Source organism: Natrix helvetica (assembly GCF_964273705.1).
Source record: "Natrix helvetica genome assembly, chromosome: 1".
In the NCBI taxonomy this organism is placed as follows: Eukaryota; Metazoa; Chordata; class Lepidosauria; order Squamata; family Natricidae; genus Natrix; species Natrix helvetica.
This window is the reverse complement of record NC_138548.1, coordinates 375,219,017-375,244,072: the sequence shown is the minus strand read 5'-3', so window position 1 is coordinate 375,244,072 and position 25,056 is coordinate 375,219,017. Positions and strand designations below refer to the sequence as shown.

General features: G+C 45.4%; 1 protein-coding gene across 1 annotated transcript; it reads left to right on the top strand.

Annotated features, from left to right (window-relative positions):
- The first annotated feature begins 552 nt into the window (after positions 1-552).
- Positions 553-21,891, top strand: LOC309383795 (major histocompatibility complex class I-related gene protein-like). The gene is made up of 6 exons (XM_081936699.1): positions 553-847; positions 5,733-6,008; positions 14,502-14,777; positions 16,281-16,565; positions 17,289-17,369; positions 19,064-21,891. Exons 1-6 carry the CDS (start codon positions 682-684, stop codon positions 19,150-19,152), a joined length of 1,173 nt encoding a protein of 390 aa, XP_081792825.1. The 5' UTR covers positions 553-681; the 3' UTR covers positions 19,153-21,891.
- The last annotated feature ends 3,165 nt before the right edge of the window (positions 21,892-25,056 follow it).

Genomic DNA, 25,056 nt, shown 5'->3' with positions numbered 1-25,056 from the left:
GGGGTTGGACTAGAAGACCTCCAAGGTCTCTTCCAACTCTGTTATTCTATTCTATTCTACATAATGCCTACATGGTCCCATGGGATTCTGGCAACATCCAACAGAATACATGCTCTTGCACACGAACAGGAAGCTCAACTGCAAAGCCCAGGTGCCAATACCCCCCACTCTCAACGCCATGTGGTCAGCTGCCTGGAACCATGTGCTTGGTGGTTCTGTTCCTCATTAAACCATCTTTCCAATCAGCCTCCAGGCCCCATTTTGGCCTTGGAACTGGATGGATATTTCTTCCCACAACTGTTAAGGATGACAAACGGTCACAAATCCCTTTTTTCCAGCGCCGTTGTAACTTGGAAGGGTCACTAAACGAACTACTGGAAGTCGAAGACTACCTGTCCACGAAAGAAACACTTTCAGGAACCGGGAGGTGGCAGAAACTGTGCAGAAGCACCTAGCGTGGGAGAAGCAGCAGCAATCCCCCGTCTCCTTCGCCGCGGGCGCACCTGCTCTCGGCCTCCGGCCAGGTACTTTCCACTCGGGGCGTAGTTTGCCGAATCGCGGGAGGCGTTGCGATCGCTCTGTGGCGCTTGCATCAGCCGGAGCGCCACGCGGGACCTGCATTTCCGGGAGGCTCGTTCTAAGGGCGGTTGTTCGCGAGAGCCACTCGGGAGTCTCGATCTTATGGATCTCCTGGATCTTTTCATGTGGATTCCCAGGAACTTCGCCGAAGGAAGGATCCCCCGTGGATCCAGGGAGAGGAGGTCGGCTGAGATCCGGGGGGCTCCAGCCCTAAGGATCTTCCTCCTCCCGGCGCTTCTTTTGCTCCTCTTGCGCAGCGGTTGCTCCGGTGAGTAGCGGGGAGAGCGCCGGTGGGCGACGGAGGAGAGGCGGGGAGGGGGGGCTTCGCCGCGTGGGTTTGCCTAGGGGCGATCTCCTCTCCTCTCGCCCGGCCTGGCCTGCACGCCAGGATTCTTGTTGCTGCTACGAGGATCAAACCACTGGGTGGACGCGGCGAGAGGAAGGGGACGAAGCCACGAATCGAGAAAGCCGCGATCGCCGTTGAGCAGGTGCGACCGGGACCCGAGAGCCCGCAAAAGGGAAGTGGACTGCAACGCCCATGGGTCTCAGCCCAAGCGTTCCACCGCGCTGGCTCCGTTGCTTGCAAAAATCTCTCTTAACCTGGCGTCTATTTCTCCCTCCTGGTGAAGTTAGCTTAAACCCAGTTTATTTTCCGAAGGTCCTTCAAGATCTGATTGGGTCATCAGGGGAGGGAGATCTCAGGGGACCGTGGAAATCTTGTAAAAGTCCGTTGGGTCTGTTAACATCTAATCCTTTGTACGCCTTAATGCTATTTTGCATTTTATAAACTGATGTCCTTTGATGTTTTGAGACCTTGGAAAAAGTGCAGAGAAGAGCAAGTGTGAGGATGAAAGGCCTGGAGTTTAAAGCATATGAAGAATAGTTGCAGAGTTTGGGTTCCGCTTGTCTAGAGAAAAGAAGGACTTGGGGTTGACAGGATAGTCCAATATTTGAGGGGCTGCCACAATGAAATTCAATGGTGAAAAGAGTAAGGTTCTACATTTAGGCAACAAAAACGGAATGCACAGGTACAGTATAGGTGGTACCTTGCTCAACAGTAGTCACTGTGAAAGGGATCTTGGAGTCCTAGTGGACAACCATTTAAATATGAGCCAGCTGTGTGCAGCAGCTGCCAAAAAGCCAACACAGTTCTAGGTTGCATCAACAGAGGGATAGAATCAAGATCATGTGAAGTGTTAATACCACTTTATAAGGCCTTGGTAATACTGCATTCATTTCTGGTTGCCACGATGTAGAAAAGGTGTGGAGACTCTAGAAAGAGTGCAGAGAAGAGCAACCAAGATGATTAGGGGACTGGAGACTAAAACATATGAAGAACGGTTGCAGGAACTGGGTATGTCTAGCTTAAGAGAAAGAAGGACTAGGGGAGACATGATAGCAGTCTTCCAATATCTCAGGGGTTGCCACAAAGAAGAGGGAGTCAAACTATTCTCCAAGGCACCTGAGGGTAGAACAAGAAGCAATGGGTGGAAACTAATCAAGGAGAGAAGCAACTTAGAACTTAGGAGAAATTTCCTGACAGTTAGAACAATTAATCAGTGGAACAGCTTGCCTCCAGAAGTTGTGAAAGCCCCAACACTGGAAGTCTTTAAGAAGATGTTGGATAGCCATTTGTCTGAAACAGGATAGGGTTTCCTGCCTAGGCAGGGGGTTGGACTAGAAAGCCTCCAAGGTCCCTTCCAACTCTGCCATTGTATTGTAAGTGATATAGGATCTCCTGGTTGACCAGGGGGCTGGACTAGAAGACCTCCAAGGCCCCTTCCAGTTCTATTCTGATTCTGATATGTTTGTTGATGTTGCAGGCAGCCCACAGGTAACTTTTGGGTGAGATGGGTGGCCATTTAAATTTGATAGCGGGATTAAAGGTGGAGCCTTGCCCACTGGCACTCCCTGATAAATGACAATCAGGGGCTTGGTTGCCCAGAGGTGGTGTGTTGGAGGAACAACCAATGGAAGAGCAGAAGACAAGAACACCTGTTATTAGCATATCTCAGGTGACTTTGGAAAGTCCCAAAAGGGTATTAAAAAAATCTGGGAATCAAGCCAGAACAATAGAATGTGGACTTTGGACAATATAAATGTAAGTTTAGATACGCCCTGAGCTATGAGAATATTTTATCTTTTGTTCGTTCTACTATTTATTTTCCACGTTCCACCCCCCACCCCCACACAGGCATATTAGCCTATCTTCCTGGTAGCAGAGAGAAGCATATAGCGTATAAGAATATAATGCAATATAACACATTTAGAAGGCAACACATATAATATAGATGATACCTTGCTCAACAGTAGTAACTGTGAAAGGGATCTTGGAGTCCTAGTGGACAACCATTTAAATATGAGCCAGCCGTGTGCAGCAGCTGCCAAAAAAGCCAACATAGTTCTAGGCTGCATCAACAAAGGGATAGAATCAAGATCACGTGAAGTGTTAATACCACTTTATAATGCCTTGGTAAGGCCACACTTGGAATACTGCATTCAGTTCTGGTTGCCACGATGTAGAAAAGGTGTGGAGACTCTAGAAAAGAATGCAGAGAAGAGCAACAAAGATGATTAGGGGACTGGAGACTAAAACATATGAAGAACGGTTGCAGGAACTGGGTATGTTCAGCTTAAGAGAAAGAAGGACTAGGGGAGACATGATAGCAGTGTTCCAATATCTCAGGGATTGCCACAAAGAAGAGGGAGTCAAACTATTCTCCAAGGCACCTGAGGGTAGAACAAGAAGCAATGGGTGGGAACTAATCAAGGAGAGAAGCAACTTAGAACTGAGGAGAAACTTCCTGACAGTCAGAATAATTAATCAGTGGAACAGCTTGCCTCCAGAAGTTGTGAATGTCCCAACACTGGAAGTCTTTAAGATGATGTTGGATAGCCATTTGTCTGAAACAGTATAGTGTTTCCTGCCTAGGCAGGGGGTTGGACTAGAAGACCTCTAAAGTCCCTTCCAACTCTGCTATTGTATTGTAAGTGATATAGGATCTCCTGGTTGAGCAGGGGGCTGGACTAGAAGACCTCCAAGGTCCTAACCCTTCCAGTTCTATTCTGATTCTGATATGTTCGTTGATGTTGCAGGCAGCCCACAGGTAACTTTTGGGTGAGATGGGTGGCCATTTAAATTTGATAGCGGGATTAAAGGTGGAGCCTTGCCCACTGGCACTCCTTGATAAATGACAGTCAGGGGCTTGGTTGCCCAGAGGTGTGTCGGTGGTGTGTTGGAGCAACAACCAATGGAAGAGCAGAAGACAACACCTGTTATTAGCAAATCTCAGGTGACTTTGGAAAGTCCCAAAGGGTATTAAAAAAAATCTGAGAATCAAGTCAGAACAATAGAATGTGGACTTTGGACAATATAAATGTGTTTAGATACGCCCTGAGCTATGAGAATGTTTTCTCTTTTGTTCGTTCTACTATTTATTTTCCATGTTCCACCCCCCCCCCACCTCCGGGCCTCTTAGCCCATCTTCCTGGTAGCAGAGAGAAGCATATAGTGTACAAGAATATAACGCATTTAGAAGGCAACATATATAATATACAGATAATCCCTGATTTACGACCACAATTCAGCCCAAAACGTCTGTTGCTAAGTGAAACATTTGTTAAGTAAACTTTGTCCCATTTTACGGCCTTTCTTGCCACAGTTGTTAAGTGAACCACAGCAGTTGTCCAGTTAGTGACAAAGTTGTTAAATGAATCTGGCTTCCCCATTGACTTTGCTTGTTGGAAGCTCGCCAAAGGAAATCATATGACTCCAGTAGTAACAGTGTCATAAATATGAGACAGTTGCCAAGTGTCTGAATTTTGATCGCACGATCATGTGGATGCTGCAACGGTCGTAAGTGTGAAAAACTGTCATAAGTCACCCTTTTCAGTGTTGGAAGTTTGAACAACCATTGAATGAACTGTTGTAAGCCGAGGACTATCTGTAATTATATTTAGAATACTAAACAGACAACTGGGACACATTGCAGAATTTTTAGGTTCAAGGTTTCAATCCTATATGGTCATGAGCATCATCAATAATACCGTATTTGTCGGACTATAAAGCACACCAGTGTATGAGACACACCAAGATTTCAAAGAGGAAAGTACGAAAAAAAAGTTTTTCTCCTTCCTGGTCCGCAGGAGCACTCTGCAGGCTTCAGCAGGGCTGAGGGAAGCAAAAACGTCCCTGTTTTTGCAAAAAAAGGCCTGTTTTTCACAAAAATGGGATGCGGGGGTGGGGCTTCAGGAGGCCAAAAATAGCTGTATTCGGTGTATAAGATGCACTAACATTTCCATGCTCTTTAAGGGGGGGGGGGAAGGTGCGTCTTATACTCCGAAAAATGCGGTATTTTGGGTTATAAAATAATTGTGGAATGATGCCCAGCTTGTGGGATTCTGCATTTCAAACCTATATTTCCATTTCTTTGATTGTTGTGAGTCACTCGGCGTTGTTAAGATTTGGGTGGCATGCAACTTTATTATTTTCTCACAAGATTAGCTGGTGGAGCGATTGTTTTATTGCATAAGTAAATAAAAAAAGTTACCACACTATACTACAACAATGTGGAAGGGACAAAAGCAGAGTCACAAATAAATACCATGCATCTCGGCTGAAATTATTATTTGTGCTGTTTGAGACTTATTTAATCTATTTTATTTGACTTCTTTAATCCTGGATTTCTGAAAAAAAGTGACTTACGACCATTTTCCACACTTTTTCACATTTATGACCTTTGTAGCAGTCCCATGACCATGTGAGCCAAATTCAGATGCTTGGCAATGGGTCCATACTTACGCTGTGTCCTGAGGTCATGTGATTGCAACCTTTTTGATCAGTCAATCTGGTTTCCCCATTGATTTTGCTTAACAGCCAGGTTACTAACTTGTCAACTGCAGTGATTTGCTTAACAAGTGTGGCAAGAAAAGTCATACAATGGGGCAAAACTCCCTTAGCAAACATCTCACTTAACAATAGACGTTTTAGGCTCAGTTGTGGTCTTAAGTCGAGGACTTCCTGTAACCTTTTCTGTCTCCAGAAAATTTGAGATCATAAAAGACTGAATTGATGGCCATCAACAAATGACCCCATTGAACATTGAGGAAGTGCTCCTTCCTGCCGTATCTGAAACTTCGCCCTTGTTTTCCAGATGGACACACCCATTCTCTGCTTTATCTCTACACTGCCGTATCAGAATCCATTGGGGACCTGCCCCAGTTCACTGCTCTGGGCTATGGGGACGGCCTTCTTGCTGGTTCCTACAACAGCATCACCGAGCGGGCCGTGTCCCAAGCCCCCTGGATGAAGAAGATTGAGGAAGAGGACCCCCACTTCTGGAACCGGATGACCCAGAGAGCCTCCCGTTCTGCGCAGCGGTTCAGGAAGGACCTGGAGAATATCCTGCAGCCGAACAACCAGAGCCGAGGTAAGGCCAGGAAATCTCCTATCCTTGGGCCACTCTAATTTACACATGGGGGAAAAAATGCTCTTGTCAGAGTTTTGTTGCAGAAAAATCAAATCTAGAAAGCACACACAGATAACTGATTCAGCTGGATTCATTAACTTCTTTATATATATAATAACATGGATAAATGTACAATACCAATAGTAGATTCTTTCAACGTGGTAGAAGTTACAAGCAGAACACAAGGAGGAGAGAACAATTTCATCTCAGAGTTCAGGGCAGACAGAGTCTCAAGTTTCAGTTTCAATTCTTAGCACAGACTCAGTTCTGTTTCAGCTCCCATTGGCTGACTTAGTTGCTATGCCCATTCATTGGCTGACCTTGTTACCATGTCTCTCCCAGTCATGAATATTCTAAGAGCTCTCATCCTGCATATGCTATTTTTTTACATCATATTAGTTGGTGTCATAAGTTCTTTTATGAATATCCAGGTTAGTGGACTCCAAAACTGCAGAGAGCCAACATAACCTCACCTGGTCTTTAGGGTACATACCTATAAGTATTCAAAGTAATCAAATAATACCATACTATTCTTTCTATAGCTACTATAATTCTGTTCCTCCACTACTTGTGAGCCCTACTTCTGAAGAACAGCAACTCTTCTACTTAACTTAGGTTGATTCAGGCTGTCTTAGTTTTTCTCTCTCACCCACTCCAACACACCCAGCCACCTCTCTGCTCAGTTTTTATAGCCACCAGCTGTTGGGTTGGCTAGAGAGGTCTTATTTATTATTTATTTATTTAGCATATGGCATCTGCAGAGGTCATGCAGTCATTCATATACAACACTGATAAAATTCATTATGCACACAAACACAAATATAAGTTTAAGTACAGCAACAACATTTGGTCTGTCTGTCTGTCTCTCTCTCTCATCTATTATTATATTTATATCTATCTATCGTTGGGGACGCAGTGGCTCAGTGGCTAAGACCCTGAGCTTGTCGATCAGAAAGGTTGGCAGTTTGAATCCTTAGTGCCACGTAACGGAGTGAGCTCCCGTTACTTGCCCGAGCTTCTGCCAACCTAGCAGTTTGAAAGCACATAAAAAAGCAAGTAGAAAAATAGGAACCACCTTTGGTGGGAAGGTAACAGAGTTCCGTGTGCCTTTGACGTTTAATCATGCCGGCCACATGACCACAGAGACGTCTTCGGACAACGCTGGCTCTTCGGCTCTGAAACGGAGATGAGCACCACTCCCTAGAGTCAGGAACAACTAGCACATATGTGTGAGGGGAACCTTTACCTTTTTATCTATCTATCTATCTATCTATCTATCTATCTATCTATCTATCTATCTATCTATCTATCTATATCTATCTATCGTCTATCTATCATCTATCATCTATCTATCTATCTATCTATCTATCTATCTATCTATCGTCTATCTATCTATCATCTATCTATCTATCTATCATCTATCTATCTATCATCTATCTATCTATCACCTATCTATCTATCTATCATCTATCTATCTATCTATCTATCTATCTATCTATCTATCTATCATCTATCTATCTATCTATCATCTATCTATCTATCTATCTATCTATCTATCTATCTATCTATCTATCGTCTATCTATCATCTATCTATCTATCATCTATCTATCTATCTATCTATCTATCTATCTATCTATCTATCTATCTATCTATCATCTATCATCTATCTATCTATCTATCTATCATCTATCTATCTATCACCTATCTATCTATCATCTATCTATCTATCTATCTATCTATCTATCTATCTATCTATCTATCTTCCCATCCCTCTCTTCTCATCTCTCTTTCTCCTTTCCTCCCTCCCTCCGTCCCTCTCTCTTTAAAAATATGTGGACAGTTCAATATACAAGTTTTAATATTAACTTAAGATAAAACCATGATAAAGTCACCATCACAGAGGGAGGTCCTAAAGGAACAGGACGCCAGCAGCCAAGACAGTGACCATCTTGCAGTCAGCCAATCCTGTCGTGTTTGGCTTCCATCATAGATGCTTTTCTTTAATCTGTTGTTGGCAGGGATTAACCCTCTTGTATTCGATGTAAAGTGATTCACAAAAGGGCTCTTTGCTAATCTCTTGTAGTGAATGAATCTGTGGGGCGCTAATAAATTCTAATTTAAAGGCTGCCTGGAGGAGAGGCTGACTTTGCAAGACGAGCTGGAGAAAGAAATAGTTGCAGGAATCTTCAGAAGGGAAACAAAAACAGTCTCAAGAAGTTAGAGCAACAGGAAGGAGAGAAAAGCACGGAAAATCTTAACCTTCCCTGCTATTTCGTTTCACTACCAGATGGGCAACAAATAAATGTGATAAATAAACATTTTTTCTTCCCATCCAGATCTTAACTTTTGGGTCTGTCACGAAAATCTGCTGAAAAGGGTGTTGTATTTTTGCTCGCCCCGGCGACTGCCTGGACAATCCGCTGCAGTTTTCATGGCCAGATTTAGGATTTGCCATTGCCTCCTTAACAGGGCTGAGAGAGAGTGACTGGCTCAAGGTTATCTAGCTGGCCTTGTACCTCAGGCGGACTGGAACTCAGGGCCTCCCTGCTTACAGCCTGGTACCAAAGTGACTCTTGTTTGTTTAAATTAAGTAGAATTCCTTATTGGCCGTGTGATTGGACACACAAGGAATTTGTCTTTGGTGCATAAGCTCTCAGTGCACATAAAAGATACAAGTGATCCATCAAGATCATAGTCATCCTAAATACATTCACCGTGAATCATGAAATACATAAAATAAGAAGAATAAGATAAGAAGAATAAAATAAGAAAGCAGTTCAACAAATCTTCCATTAGATGGCAGGTAGTCCTCGACTTACAATCACAGTTGGGCCCAAAATTTCTGCTGCTAAGCAAAGCGATTGTGGAGTGGGTTGCGCCCGATTTTATGACCTTTTCACCACGGTTGTTAAGCAAATCACTGCAGCTGTTGTTAAGTCCATCACAGTCCTGAAAGAAATCCAACGTCCCCCATTGACTTCTCTTGTCAGAAACCGGCTGGGAAGACAGCAAATGGCGATGATGCCACCCCCAGGATGCTACTGTACTGTCGTAAATGCACAACGGTTCCCGAGTGCCCCCATTTTGATCACGCGATCATGTGGATGCTGTGTGTAAATGCAACGATCGGTTGTAAGTCGAGGATCAGAGAGAAAATGGCACGCGTGAGCCCCTGCAGAGGCTCCCTGCCTTGAAGTGGGGCGAGAGGGTGTCAAATGTGTGGCCCGTGGGCCGGATGCGTCACGCGCTGGCCACGCCCGCCCCCAGTTTAGCAAAGGGCGAAAGTCGCAATACGTCACAAGATGAGGATGTGACGACGCGGGTTTAACACCCCTGCTCTAATTTAATGAAAAGAAGGACTAGCGGGTGACATGATAACAGTCTTCCCATATCTTAAGAAGCTGCCACAAAGAAGAGGGAGTCAAGCTATTCTCCAAAGCACCAGAAGGCAGGTCAAGAAGCGATGGATGGAAACTAGTCAAGGAGAGAAGCAATTTGGAATTAAGGAGGAACTTCCTGACAGTGAGGACAATTAATCAGTGGAGCCACTTGCCCCAGGAAGTTGTGGATGCTCCGTCATTGGAGGTTATAAAGAAGAGATTGGACAATCAGTGGTCTGAAATGATTCAGATCTCCTGCTTGAGCAGGGAGTTCGACTAGAAGACTTCCAAAGTCAACTCTGTTATTCTGTGGGGGGACCCCTATCATCCCACTAGAGTAGTGCAGTGGCCTAGAGGTGGAGCTCTCGCCTCACAATCAGGAGACTCTGAGTTCGATCCTAGGTAGAGGCAGATATTCCTTTCTCTGGGCACACTGCGAATATATCTGCTGAATATAACTCCGCGTTGGCTACAGGAAAGGCATCTGGCCAGTAAATACTTAGCTCCATTCAGTTGCCCAGACTCCATCCCACAAAGGATTATGAGGTCATTAAAAGAGGATGAACCACAATCATCCCACTGCTCACCCACTTCCTACCTTCTACCTTGCTTGTCCAGGTCTGTCCAGCAAGGCTATTGGTTGAAGGCATGGAGCTGGTGTCCAATGCCATTGAGGCAAGTTTGAAAGCACACCAGGACCTGATCTCCAGCTGGGAATCAGAGCTGGGGCTAGAAATGTGGACATAAGGTCCTGAGCAGGGGCGAAGGCGAAGGCATAATGAGGTCAGATCTCCAGTTGTAGCTTGGAGGTTGGAGGTGCCGAGCCGAGCCCAGAACTGCTGGGGTTTACATCCATGGTAATAGTGATGCCAAAGAATTCCTAAGGATGAATCTTCAGCAAGAGGCAAGAGACACCAAGCCAAAGCTCCATGCAGCAATCATGCTGGCAGTGAGGAAGAAGTGGCAGCGAGAAAGCAGCGGAACCTGGACTTGCCCTGGTTCGGAGAACAGAGGCGCCAAGCTTTGGGGACAAAGGTGGCGGCGGCAATGGAAAGACAATGAAGAGAAAACGCTGGGAGAGGAATAGATGGGACAACTGGCCCAGAACTGAATGACTGAATCAACAACCGGTTCCAGAGACTGCAGAAGCTGATAACCAGAATTGGCCTCCAATAAGCTGCTACTAACACTGTCAATGATGAGTGGAAGGGCTGCCTTTGAGAGTTGGGGACAGTCAAGATCAGAGTTCCCCAATCTTTCTGGTTTGGCGGCCCAGGGGGAGGGAGATGCAGGCGCCTTTATGCACACCTGCACATGCCCGCAAATGGAGCTGCGAGTGTGTGATGGGACTGTGAGTGCCCGTAGGATGCAAACTGGCCCACAAGCACCTATGCAACACTCGCAACGATGCTAGCGTGAGTGGGGGTGGGTGGGCGCACATGCAGGCATATCAGCAAACCACTCATGTGGCCCCGTAGCCAAAAGGCCTGGGTCCAATAGAGGGCCATGGCCCACAGGTTGTGGAATTACCGTATTTTTCAGAGTATAAGATGCACCTTTCCTCCCCCCAAAAAGATGGTGAAAATCTGGGTGCGTCTTATACACTGAATACAGCCGTTTCAGCCTCCTGAAACCCCACCCTCCTCACAAAAATGGATGTGGAGAGGGTTTGGGAGGCCTGCAAAGTGCTCCTGTGGGGGCTGGGGAGGGCAAAAATGAGTGAAAAATGGGCCGGTTTTTGCTCGTTTTTGAGCCCCCAAATCCCCAGGATCACTATACAAGCCTCCTAAAGGCTATGCATGCCCTTTTGTTGGCAAAAAACGGGCCCGTTTTTTGCTCATTTTTGCCGCCACCAGGAGCACTTTGCAGGCCTTTTTTCACAAAAAATGAGGCATGCAGAGGGTTTGAGAGGGTCTGCAGAGTGCAAAAACTTTTTTTAAAATTTACCTCTTCAAAATCTTGGTGCATCTTATACTCTGAAAAATACGGCATATCAACTTGAAGAGCCTTTGAAACTTCAGCTGCTGAAAAATGTTGCCAGCTACATGACACGTGACACATTGCACTGGTTGTCATTGTGCTTCCAGGTGCTATTTAACGTGCTGGTTGTCACATTGAAAGCCCTACATGACAAGGGACCAGGTTACCAGAGGGACCCTCTTTTTTCAAGAGTTTCTATCCCTCTGATCAGATCCTACGAATTGTGCATGCTGCAGATCCCATCCGCCAAAGAGGGTTGATTGGCAGGAAATAGAAAATGGGCTTTTTCTCCCGCAGCCTCATGGAATATTCTCCCATCAGAGAGTAGAATGACTCCCAATCCTGTTGGCGTTTCACAAAGCTTTAAAAACCCGATTCTCTACTTAGGACTCAGAATGTGTTAAGAGCCCTGTAACTTGTTTTTACTATTACCGTATTTTTCGGAGTATAAGACACACCTTCCTCCCTAAAAGAACGTGGAAATGTTGGTGTGTCTTATACACCGAATACAGCCATTTTTGGCCTTCCAAAGCCCTGCATCCCATTTTTGCGACAAATGGGCAAAAAACAGAGGCGTTTTTCCCTTCCTCCAGCCCCCAGAAGCACTCTGCAGGTCTCAGCAGGGCTGGGGGAAGGGGAAAATGGGCCGTTTTTCACCAAAACCGGGGGCATTTTTGCCTTCTCCCAACCCTGCTGAAGCCTGCAGAGTGCTCCTGGGGGCCGGGGAGGACAAAAACTTTTTTTCTTACTTACCTCTTCAAAATCTTGGTGCGTCTTATATAACGGTGCGTCTTATAGTCCAAAAAATATGGTAGTTTGTCAATTTTCATGACTGTCGTTTATACTCATTTATTTTGTGGGTGCTTTTACTGTTTTAATGCCTTTTAAATTGTTTTATAATTTTAGAATTGTAAGCCGCTCAGAGTCACTTGGTTGAATTGGGTGGCTATAGAAATTGATTGATTGAATGAAAGAATGTGTAAATTAAATAAAGTCACTTGTTTCAATGCTGTTGTAGCTTTGAATGGTTGCTAAACAAATGGTTTTAAGTCGAGGAGTACCTGCATCTGATTTTCTGTCTCCATATGGAATGATCTAGACTAGGGGTCTCCCAAGTTGGCAACTTTTAAGACTTGTGGACTTCAACTCCCAGAATTCCTCAGCCAGCCTGGTTGAAGTCCACAAATCAGTTGCCAATTTTGGTAGACCGCTGATCTAGACAAGACTTAGTACCACAGAACCCCTGACATCTGGGAAGTTGCATCTTCCCAGCTCATGGCTTCTGGTTGACTCTCCAACATCTTTCCATCCATTCAAAACCACCAACCAAAACAGTTGATATTTACTCTGCCAATAAGAAAATAAACTAGGACAGTTAGGATTAAGGTTAACCACTATCTCAGGCTCTTCCCCCAAATACTAGGGCTCAGATGTGGTGATCTGGTGGGGTTGTATACAATGTTGGATTTCAGATTTTATGGGGGCTTAAACTGACTTCTTTTTAGTTGTGTGTGTCGATTTGCTTTAATGGAATGTTGTCTCTTATTTTGTTTAGTGCCTAGTGCTAAATTGATTAATCCATTATAATCGATATTAATCCATCTGCCAAGAGAGAAGAAGCTGAACAATGAAACTCTGACCGGCAGCTAAATATCCTACAAAGTCGATGGAGCACGTGAGGTGTGTTTTCTGATGGATGAACTATGCTATCTTGGTTTCTGGTCAACAGCCAGACCAAGATCAAAGGTTTACAAGCCAGAGAATTAGCTGCCGGTCACCTGCCATTTCCACCCCCTGTCTAGGGTAATGAACGGTAATGCTAATTAATTTCATAAACTTTTCCTGAGCCCTAGAATGGTAAATGGGGGATGGGACCAGAAATTAGAGATCAAAGGAGGGGGTGCAAGTATGTTATGCCACCAGTCCCTGACTTTTCCAGCTTGGTGGCTCGGTGGGGAAGGGGGAAGGGGATGGCTCTGTATGAGCGAGAGGCACGCTCATAAGTGAACGCCTCTCCATGTGTGCGAGGGGCAGGTGCATGTACCTGCCCCTTGCACAAATGGAGCTTTGTGTGCAAGCACAAGTGGAGCTGCGTACATGCAGGCGCTCGCTCAGTGCTCATGCAGGTGGAGCTGCTAACGGGTAGACGCTCACTCGCTGCTCCTACGGGCCAGTTCCGAATGGGTTGTGGCCTGGTTGTGGGTCATGGCCTGGGGGTTAGGGACCCCTGTGCTATGACACAGTATCATACAGTGTTACAATTTGCTTACTTAAAATAGTCCGGAGAACAAATCCAAGTCTGGAGAAAACGGTAAAAAGGGCTTAAGGGTCCCGCTATCTTCAGCTGGAGGAAGGAGGCGATTCCCTTCTAAGAGAATGCAAAACAATCAGCAGTGCTAGGCTGGAAAGTCAAAGAACTTGCCTGCTTTGAGAAGGCTTGGCTGACCCCCCCAACCTGCTTTTTGCTTTCTTTCTAAGCTTGAATAAAACTTTGCAAATCGTGTGTCTTTGTCCTGCTTCAATCAGCATCGGGAAGCTTGTCCTTGGGACACGGTAGATGCATTTGTATCGGGATTTCTATCCATGCACTCACTTAACCCATTTTGAAGGAAAGAGATTTAGGCCATCACGATCCTAGAAAATAGACCCTTTATCTGTGTTTAGAACGTTCTCTGAAAGATGGGAAAGTTCATAACAGTTTGCAGGCCTGTTATATAAGGGGAGGAGAACACACCCGATATTTTTGCAGGGTGGACCTTCTATGTTCAATATCCATGTGAATGATATTCATTGTTTGTTCCTTTTTTTGCTTTTTTTATTTTTATTATTAGTGTCGGATGGGTGTTAATTTGTTTCCTCCCTTTCCCCCCTTTATTTTGTATTTAAATTTCTGAAATTAAAAATTAAAAAAAAACCTGACACATCGCTGCATTGGTGATGGGACGTGTGAATGAACTTCCCTTTCCTTTGCCTTCCTCTACGTTGGTCAGGGAATCTGGAAACTGGAGGTAAAGCAGGGATGGAGAGGTTTTCTTTTCTTACAGAGCTTGCAGAAGTGTGCGGTGATGGCTCACTAATTTTGCTCTCTTTTAGAGCTTCACGTCTGGCAGCGGCTTTACGGCTGTGAGCTGGCGGACGATGGGAGCAAGAGAGGGTACGATCTCTACGCTTACAATGGGAAGGACTTTCTCAGCTTCAACAAGGCCACCCTCAACTGGACGGCAGCCAACGCTGAGGCCGAAGTGACCAAGAAGAAATGGGATGCTGAGTTTGACAGGGGCTGGCGCAAGAAGATTTACCTAGAAGGGGAGTGCTTTGCCTGGCTGGAGAAATGTCTGGACTACGGCACAGAAGCTTGGGCAAGGAAGAGTAAGGATGGCAACACTGAATATGAGGAGCGGGTGTCTATTTATGGTCCGGAATCTTAATTGGGTGGTACAAAATACAGCAACTGAAGAAAGAGCAGGTTGCCTCAAATGTGTTCTGACTTAGGCTTCCCGATAAAGCATAAATCACATGCTTAATCCCCCAAACCCTCTTTCATTTAAACGGCTATGAATTAGGGTCATTCACTCCCCATAATGATTTACAAACAGTCTGTGAAGAGTCCGGCAGATGTCTGCCGTATTCGTTCAGGGTAATGCTGATAAGCACCCATCTTTATCTCCCTTGAAATGCTGCCAGAGACCTAATTGCCAATTAATTTTGCAAGGCCAAACGGAGCACAGAGTCAAACAGAGCTTCTCAGAGTTTGAACCAAACAGAATGAACTAATTGCTTCTTGCAAAGGCTCACATCCATTTGCTCCTCTTTTATGTCTTATGGGAGGGGCCAATCATCTCCAAGGCTTACTCCCAAGTCGACCCTTTTGTTTGAACTGTTCTTGCCTTCTGGCAGCTCTGTGCATGCGCACACTGGGAACAGGCTCACACTGTTCTTCTGCCTCGCTGATGTCAGGCTCTGGAGGCTCCAGAAGCAGCACATCACTACTAGATGTCCTTAACCCCCACTCTGGCTTTGACGCAGAGCCCTTGTCCGAGCCTTCCCCAGACTCCAGGATTGGCCCACGTTCCTCCCCAACCTCCTCACTGTCCGACTCTGCTGCCAGCTCTGCAGGCCACCGGCGGACCATGACAAATTCACAAAATAACCAGAAAAAGGTGGCGGGTTATTGAAGGAAAGAGGAATTGGAAAGCTCCTACTCTTTCATGTTGGGCCTGTTTAGCAATTGGATGGGAGACCACTAGGGAGGTTGAAAAAATGCATAGGAGAAAAAGAAGGACAAAAACACATCGTTACTCACTTAGATAGTCGCTGTAGTGTTGAAAGCACTTTTTTTAAAGGTGCTTCTGGCTTGAAAGGATTATCCAGTGACATCACCGTTGTCCAGGGAACACCCAGTTGAGGGCTCATTTCATAACCCTGTTACGGAGCTGGAGCAAATGACGGGAGCTCACTCCACCATGTTGTGGGGTCTCGAACGCGAGCTTACTAACCTCCAACCCAGAATCCTAACCATATAGGCCACCTCCTTCCTATCATTTAGATAGTGAGATGGGTGGGGCTTAAGTTTTTTTTATATAAACAAATGCTGTTGCCAAGAAAACTGAATGGTGGTTTCCTCGTAAGCCCCAGGAGTTGTGCTTGACTCCAGAGGAAAAAAATGCCTCTCATGAAAATGGCTTCTCTGGAGGTATCACAGTCCCCAAGCATCCTTCAATTCTTTGGGGGAAGTTCCCCAGGGTTTCCCTTGAGCCACGGAGCAGACCCATAGCTACATTACCAGGATGCAGATATTTGGGGATGGCGAATTTTGGGATCAAATGACTTTTTTCCCCCTAACAATTCTCTGCATTCTCTACACTGGAGCAGAGCCCCCAGTGGTGACGCTGAGCAGCAGGACTGAGGTTGACGGCATGGAAAGTCTCCTCTGCCGAGCCCACGGCTTCTACCCCAAGGAGATCGATGCCTTCTGGAGGAGAGATGGAGAGGTCTGGCTGGAAGACACCCTCCAGGGGTCCGTGGCTCCCAACTCAGATGGGACTTACCACTACTGGCTCAGCATCCGGATCGATCCCAAAGAGAGGAGCCGCTACCGGTGTCACGTGGAGCACGACGGCCTGCAGGAGCCACTGGACATACCCATGGAAGAAGCTGGTGAGAGGCTAGAGAAAGATGGGGAAGGGTTTGGTCTGGCAGACTCTCCTTGGAAGAATCTGGGTGGGGGATATTAACAGCAACACAAAACCTAAACAAGGGAATATGTGTGATACAAGAGATGTTATACAGGAAGGAACAAGCCTTGAAAGACACAAGGGACTAACATGGGTTTATAAATAAAGAAAAGAGAAAGAATATTGTTCCAATATTAAGTAGAACGTAGGATATGGATTGTAGGGATGCGGTGGCTCAGTGGCTAAGAGGCTGAGCTTGTTGATCATAAAGGTCAGCAGTTCAATGGTTCAAATCCCTAGTGCCGCATAATGGAGTGAGCTCCTGTTAGTTGTCCCAGCTTCTGCTAACCTAGCAGTTCAAAAGCAGGTAAAAATGTAAGTAGAAAAATAGGGACCACTTTGGTGGGCAGGTAACAGCATTCTATGCACCTTCAGCGTTTAGTCATGCCAGCCACATGACCATGGAGACATCTTCAGAAATCTGGCTCTGGCTTTGAAATAGATGAGCGCTGCCCCCTAGAGTCAGGAACGGCTATCAAGTATGTGTGAGGGGTTCCTTTACCTTTTACCTTTAGGATATGGCTATCACATGCCTAAAATTCTTTGATTTTTTTTCATGCTAAATATAACAGAAAAAAGAGACGGATGCAAATATTTCGGTCACATTTCAGGAAGGAAACACTCTTTTCCTCTCCTCCCACTGCAGTTTCAACTGGTGTGTATTTCAGTAGGGGAGGAAGAATGGTGATTATTCTCATTCCATTGGTGGTGGTCTTTGGATGTATTGGTAAGTATGCTACCACCTACAGAGGGGTTTGTAGAAAGACGAGGTTGCCACTCTGGTTTAGACTTGAAGGCCCTGTTTTCCAAATTTGGAAACTTCCAGGTGTGTGGATTTCAACTCCCAGAATTCTCATCAGTGGCCATGCGGGCTTTAGAATTCTGGGAGTTGAAGTCCGCACATTAGAAACTGCCGGTGTTGGAAAACAGTATTATTCTAAGGAGAGAGAGAGAGAGAGAGAGAGAGACTTCTTAGAAGATTCATGGCTTCCAAAATCTCCACTCAAAAGAAATGAAGAGTAATTAATCAATTAGTCAATTAATTAATTTATTAATGTATTAATTTATTAATTTATGCATGCCGCCTAACTCACCACAAGGCGACTTGCAGAATTCTAAAACAGGGGTCCCCAACTTGTGGCCCGTGGACCACTACTGGGCCGTGGCCACCAGGCCGCAAGAGCGGCTGGCCAATGTGCACATCCACATTGTGCAAGTCGAGCTGTGTGTGCTGGCCCACCAATTGCACAGCCTGATTTCCCTCTTCTCCCCGCCTTCCCCCTCTCCTGCTCCCCGGGCCAGGCCCTCAAGCCAGAAAGGTTGGACTGCTAGCCTAATGTTCCCCTGCTGGTTTAAAGGAGAACTCGATCTCACAATATCTCACTTTCTAGTCCCAACACCCTAATTCAGCGGTCACTAATTGGTGTTCTGTGGACCACTGGTGGTCCGTGAAATATTTTGGTGGTCTGCAGAATTTTTTTTTTGCATTTTTTATATTACACTAAATCAGGGGTCTTCAAATTACAGCCCCTGGGATGGATATGTGCAATGAACGATTGTGTTGCTGCAGAGAGTCTCCCATTTCAGGGTCTTTTTGTGTGGATCAGAGGGGGGGGGCAGAAATTCCAACTTGGGGTCTGCTTCGGCCTTCTGGTGCAGGGCTTTGGGCGAAGGCTGGAGGGAAGTGCTGCTGGTGGCAAAGAGCCGGAGGGCCTTGTTCCAGTGGGACTGCATCATGGCCTGGAACTGGTTGACCACCTCAGCCCACTGAGCCTCCAGGCGCCGATACCTGGCTTTGCACTCCCGCAGCTCTTCCCTCTGCTTGGAAAGCCTATGCTCTTAGTCCTCAGTGAGGTGCTTCTGCTGAGCCTCCTTCTTAGTTAGATCCACTTTGAACTGAGCCAGCTGTTTTGCCAACTCTTTCTGGTGGTGGCTGCTTAGCTCCAACAACTGCTTCCTGTTGGGGCCCTAAGGAGCTTGGGCGGGCAGGCAAGGAAAGGCTGGGAGAGGAGGGATGAGTAGAGGCTGGAGAGGTGCCCCTTGATGTGAGTGACATTGAATTGGCCACACCCATCCAGCGACATGACCACCTAGCCAAACCCACCCAGCTGGTCATTAGGCAGATCATATTAGTGGTCCGCGGAATTTAAAATTATGAATTTAGTGGTCCCTGAGGTCCAAAAGGTTGGGGACCCCTGCCTTAATCAATACACCAAGTTGGCTCCTCTACTTAATGCACAGTATCACATCCGTCATTCCTGGTTAGGACTGTAGCCAGTTTCTTGGACACTGTCAATGGATCTCTTGGAATGCTCAAGAAAAGTTTTGCTGTGCTTTTTTTTGGATATCCGATGACCCCTCAGACTTGGAGGTGAAGGGTGGAAAAGAACATCTTGAGTGTTTTTCTTTTTGTCTTTTCAGCATGTTGGGTGAAGAAAAAGGCAAAAGATGAAGAAGAAGAGTCCACCACTTCAAACGATGATCTTGAAGAAGTGAAGAATTATAGGTAGCCTTCGGCGTACAACCGAAACTGGGACCAGAATTTGCACCAATAAGCCATGAGAAAGATCGAGACTACGGAACTTTGGGTCCATTTAACTGAAAGAAACATCACTAGGATTTTCTATAACCAAACTTGGTACACAGATGACGTACTCTCTGGAGACAAATGCTGCCGGGATAAGACATCCCTAACACCCCTCGGTGTGTGTATTCTGTTAAGATACAGCCTGTTGTGCTGTACTGCCATACTGTCTTCCAGCACAGTGGAGTTGCCATGGTAACGGCTTCACAGTATTCCACAAGGGGTCTCCCTCTGGTAAGGGGGAAAATCTAACATTAGAAATTATGTTCGGTCTGGACATTTCCCCCCTTATAAATAAATACCCGGTCAACGCTGGTTATCAGCTAGTTTCAGATAAAAAAGAGAAGACCTTTGCAGTAGAGAGACAGACAGACAGCACAGACACATGTCTGTCTACATGCGTGTTTGTGCCTCTGTAGTTTGGAGTGGCAGACCTAGCTTGGGAAGGGTTAGGCCCCATGCCTCCCATCAGTAGGAGGAAGAAAAGGTTAGCAAAATGCCAGCAGGGGGCAACAGCTCATAGGACCATGGGAGTGCAGGGCAGTCAAAAGGGCCAAGATGGGAGGGAGATAGATGGGGGGACTGAATTGAAGGTGAACTTGACGGGGCAAGAAACACGAGACCTCATGACCACAATTGGGAATACTTGAAACTGATGTTGCTAAATAGTGCAATCATGTGATCTTTTGCTTAATGACATCACCCAGCAACTGAAATTCTGGTCCAAGTTGGGTTGTTAAACAAGGACTACCTCTAAAGCAGTGCATTTCAGAAAGGCAGTCACATAAGTAGGTGGCGCAGCCTATAAACGGGACCAATAATTGCATGTCTTTTCTGATTTAACAATTTTTCATTCCAATATTATTATTAACGCTTGTTTGTATATATTGGTTTTAGCTTTTTTGCACTTTTTTCGTCATTTTGTCTGTGAGATGGGCACCTATATAAATACGATCAATAAATGAATAAATCAGGGGTCCTCAAACTATCGCCCAGGGGCCACATACGGCACACCGAAGCTATTGATCCGGCAAGCGCAGGACCACAAGGCTGCCCACCGGCCCCCACCCTTAGGCCAAGCACAAAACTGAACTTTGTGAGCCCCGCAGGCTGGAAGTGGAAGGCAAGGCCAACATTTTTGGCCTGCAGAGTGCTACTGGAAGGCGGGAGAGGTAAAAAATGGGGCACATGGACACCCCGGGAGGCCAATAATGGGCCCATTTTAGCCCATTTTTGGCCTGCAGAGCAGAGGTGGTATTCAGCAGGTTCAGACCAGTTCTGGAGAACTGGTAACGGGAATTTTGAGTAGTTCGGAGAACCGGTAAATACCACCTCTGACTGGCCTCGCCCCCATCTATTCTCTGCCTCCCGAGTCCCAGCTGATCAGGAGGGAATGGGGATTTTGCAGTAACCTTCCCCTGTCACATCCACCAAGCCACGCCCACAGAACTGGTGGTAAAAAAATTTGAATCCTACCACTGCCGCAGAGTGCTTCTGGAGTTGGAGGAGGTGAAAAATGGGGCGTGCAGATGCCTCAGGGGGCCAAAACTGGGCCAGATTTAGCCCATTTTTGCCCTGCAGAGTGCTTCTAGAGGCGGGGGAGGTGAAAAACAGAGTATGTGAATGCCCAGGAGGTCAAGAACAGGCCCGTTTTTTGCCTCCCCCGCCTCCAGAAGATAGAGATAGAGAGAGAGACAGAGAGAGAGAAAGAGATACAGTGATAAACGGGGGGGAGGGAGGGAAAGAGACAAGAGACACATAGAGAGACAGAGAGAGAAAGGGGGGGGGAGGAAAGAGAGAGAGAGACAAGAGAGAGAGACAACTAGACTCCTAAACAACTGAGAAAATGATCTAGTAAAAAAAGTCAACCAAAGGAGCAATATGCACGCAAAAGTAAACAAAACATCCCCAGGAGCAAAACAAATTAAAGTTTAATTTGTGTGCATTGTTTAATCGACTGCTAATTGGCCACACCCACCCAGTCACATGACCTCCTAGCCACGCCCAGTCACATCACCACCTAGCCATGCCCACTCAGCTGGTCCGGCCCCCGAACCGTCTGAGAGACCGTGAATTGGCCCCGTTTAAAAAGTTTGAGGATCTCTGGAATAAATGAATAACATTTCATATGTAGCTTTTCAAGTGCTGGTGTTCTGCACGAGGGAACTACCTACCTTAACATTATGCCTTATGCGCTACATCTCACAACTTTGCTTCCTCACAAAGACATTTTTGCAATAGTGGCGAACATCTGTAGCTCGGGTGTAGGGTGAGGTTGAAGGTTCATTCTCTGGGTTGGTTTCTGAACATTTTGTTACCAAGCTAAGACATTTTTTGTTGTTGTAGCAGCTATTTAACTTGTGACTGTGATATTTATAGGGTTAAATCTGCACTTTGCATTTTGCATTAGTTGACTCTTAGCATACATGTACATTTCCTTCCTGAGTATTTCATGTATTCTGCTTCAAACTAGATTACATTTTTGAAACCTGATATATTTATGAGTTGTAAATTGTATATAACTATTGTTTCATTTCAATTCTGAAGTTATTTTGAATACAAAGCATTAACTCTTTTCATACTTGTTTCAGATAGTAGAAGTTTTTCCTTTGGTAAATTATCACAAGGCCAGAATAAAACTGTACAAAACTGTCGACAAATAAAAGATATTTGTGAATTTTTTTTAACATCAGCAGCCACATAAAGGTGATAAATAAATAAAATTTCTTTTGCAGATTTTCAGACACAGAGGTTATTTATCTATAGTCTGCTTCCATTATTTTTACAAACAACCCACGGCAGTGAACACATTCAAACACACCTTCCTCCTCCTATTTTCTCCCACAACAACAACCCTGTGAAGTATGTTGGGCTAAGAGAGTGACTGGCTCAAAGTTACCCAAACTAGCTTTCATGGCTAAGGTGGGACTTGAACTCACAGTCTCTTGCTTTCAAGCCTGGTGCCTTAACCATTAGAACAAATTGGAACTCCCTGGTTCCATGCAATGTCACTATTTCAGCTAATCAGTATGGATTACAAGTTTGTGTTACACCTCTGGTCAGAGTGGTTTGGCAAATACATTTTTAATCATTGCAATGTTTAAGTCGTGACTGTGAATATTTATCTGGTAAATCTTTCCTTTGCATTTGATTATGTGCCATCAAGTTGAGGTTGACTCTTAGTGACCCAGTGACGTGCAGTCAGGTGAGGCAAGTGAGGCACAGCCTTACCTCTCATCATGAAAAGGAAAAAAAATGTAAAAGGAAAAAATGAATTAAACGCCTAAAAAGTCAGACTAGGTGAGGCACACAGTTCTCTTGCCTCATAGTAGAGGGAGCTCATTCCAGTTAGAAGAGGTTCATCATGGAGCGCCTGCCCCGCCCCCCTCACTCGCTTGCCCCGCCTGTTCCGTTGCCGCTTGCGGGCGGTAGCTTGTGTGGCGCGGCCGGCCTCCTAGGACCTCCCTGAACTTGCCTAGGAGACGTGGCCACCAGCAAAGCATGGGGGTGTTCCAGGGCATCCCTGCCCCCCACTGGTTCTCCGCCTCCCTTCCCGGCGAAGTTTTCCAAGGTGTGGTTTTCCTCCCATCCCTTGTGCCCGGCTCCCGCTGAGCTCCAGTAAGGAGGAGTAAGCCTTTGATAAGTGAAGAGGAGCAGGTGTGAGGAGGAGGAGGAAGCATGCGTGGGGGGGCAACCGGCAACCGGCGAACTTCGCACGCTCCTCGCGACTGTGTCCAGAAGCGGCGGGGGCTGTTGGGTTGGAAGCCCAAACCCCATTAGCCCCCAAAGCCACTTCTGAACGTCTATTGCAGTCGCGAGGAGCATGCGAAGTCCAGCGGAGACAGAAAGGTTTTCGGTGCTCCCCAGTCGCTTTCGCGGCTTCCCAGAGCTCCGAGAACCTTCCTGCCTCAGCTGGACTTTGCGCTCTTCTTCACGCTTCCCGGCAAGGGACCTGGCTCTGCCAATTGGCATGGGGCCCAAAGGGAAGTTCCATTTCCAAAGATAGCTAGTCAATTTGATAAGATCCCACCGCCGCCCTAGTTAGGCACTAATCCTTTATTAAAGTTATTGTTGATGTTAACCGTGCAGACTACGCCGTATCTATTTGCTTTTCTGGTTTACAACCCACCTTTATTGGTACAACTCAAGAGAGTGAGTTAATTATTACTTAATTATGAGTCCATCAAAAGAAGGCTCCATCTGAGAATGTTTTGCTCAAAATCATGCCACAAAAGTCACCTTATTGTAATCTGAAATCTTATTTTAAGGATGCTGCATTGCATTTTCTACTGAACATCATTTCCAAGACAGCCCCACCCCCCCCCCCCCGTTACAAAAGCATAACAATTTAAATCAAACAATGTAAATAAAGTACGCATTGCTAGCATTTATTGCACACCTTCCGGAAGCTATAAATACAAATTAAATACCAGACATCTCATTAAAACCATACTTAATTTTGGAGCAAATACTCATTTACCTTTGTCTGGTGTTTTATCCAAATCTTTTCCTAGCTTGTTCTTGCAAGCTAGAACCAACCAAAAGGACAAAAAACAAATTTAAAGTATTATCAGAATAAAAATGACCAAAAGAGGGATAATTAAAGGCCAACCCCTGATTGATTTCCTAGTGAATACGCCCACATTTTAAATGTAACAGAGCTTGTTAGTACAAAACCAAAAAAGAGATAAATAAAATCAGGAAATTGCACAGAGAAATTTAATTTGACTTAAAAGAAATTTGATTTAAAGAAATTTGACTTAAAGACATTTCAAAGAGCTTTTGTCTTAAAGGGCTTACCTTAATTGATTTTGTCCTATTTTATAACCAGTTTGGAATGTTTTTATTTAACTTGGTACTTTTACCTTCACTTTCAGAAAAGTTTTCCCCCCTCCTCCCCCTCTCTCCCTCCCTTCCTTCCTGAGTAACACTGCTGGAAAAAAAAACACCCAGAAGACGGCCAAGGCATAATACTTCTGCATTGCTACCAAAAATGTACACTAGCATTCTAAGACAGTGTTTCTCATCCTTGGCCACATGAAGATGCGTGAATCAACTTCCAGAAGATGGGTGTAAAGTAGAATAAAATATGGATTAAAATATAAGAATGAAGACGTGGCATAAAAGGGACAGTTAGAAGCTTGCTTAAAGGGACAGGGAAATGTCATCAGCCTTCAACCACATGTTCCAGCAAATGTCCCTATGTCAAAAGTCCAAAACCACAAGGTTCAATTAAAGTTCGTTAATGACACGTAGTCCATACCTGTAACAAAAGGAGAAGTAAGACCCCCCATCTCCTTATAAGGCTTTTTCCTCAAGGTAACCAATAAGAAATGAGTTAAGAGTTTCCGTGTTATGCTGTCTTTGAGAATGTATAAGAATGCGTGTTTCGATAATGAAGGTTGTTCAGAATTTGCAATGTTAGCCATGTGCTAACTTTCTGAACCTGGCTGCCAAATAAACTTTTCCTGTATCCTGAGAAGTCTAAGCTTGTCATTTTCTGCAACAGGTGGACTTCAACTCCCAGAATTCCTCAGCCAGCAAGGATTACTCTAGGAGTTGAGCTCAACCCAAAAGAAACTTTCCTTAGCCAGCTAATATTGAATGTGTGATGAAAACTTAATTATTTGGACAAGCTGTTTCATGGCTTCATGCCAGGAAGGCATGAATACACAATACAATACAATACAATAGTAGAGTTGGAAGGGACCTTGAAGGTCTTCTAGTCCAATCCCCTGCCTAGGCAGGAAACCCTGTACCATTTCAGACAGATGGCTATCCAACATCTTCTTAAAGACTTCCAGTGTTGGGGCATTCACAACTTCTGGAG

Excerpts from the sequence above, each read along its gene's own strand:
- LOC309383795 (XM_081936699.1), top strand. The coding sequence starts at position 682 with ATGGATCTCCTGGATCTTTTCATGTGGATTCCCAGGAACTTCGCCGAA. Across the intron at positions 848-5,732 it reads CTTGCGCAGCGGTTGCTCCG|ATGGACACACCCATTCTCTG; the intron begins GTGAGTAGCGGG and ends CTTGTTTTCCAG. Across the intron at positions 14,778-16,280 it reads AGAAGCTTGGGCAAGGAAGA|AGCCCCCAGTGGTGACGCTG; the intron begins GTAAGGATGGCA and ends ACACTGGAGCAG.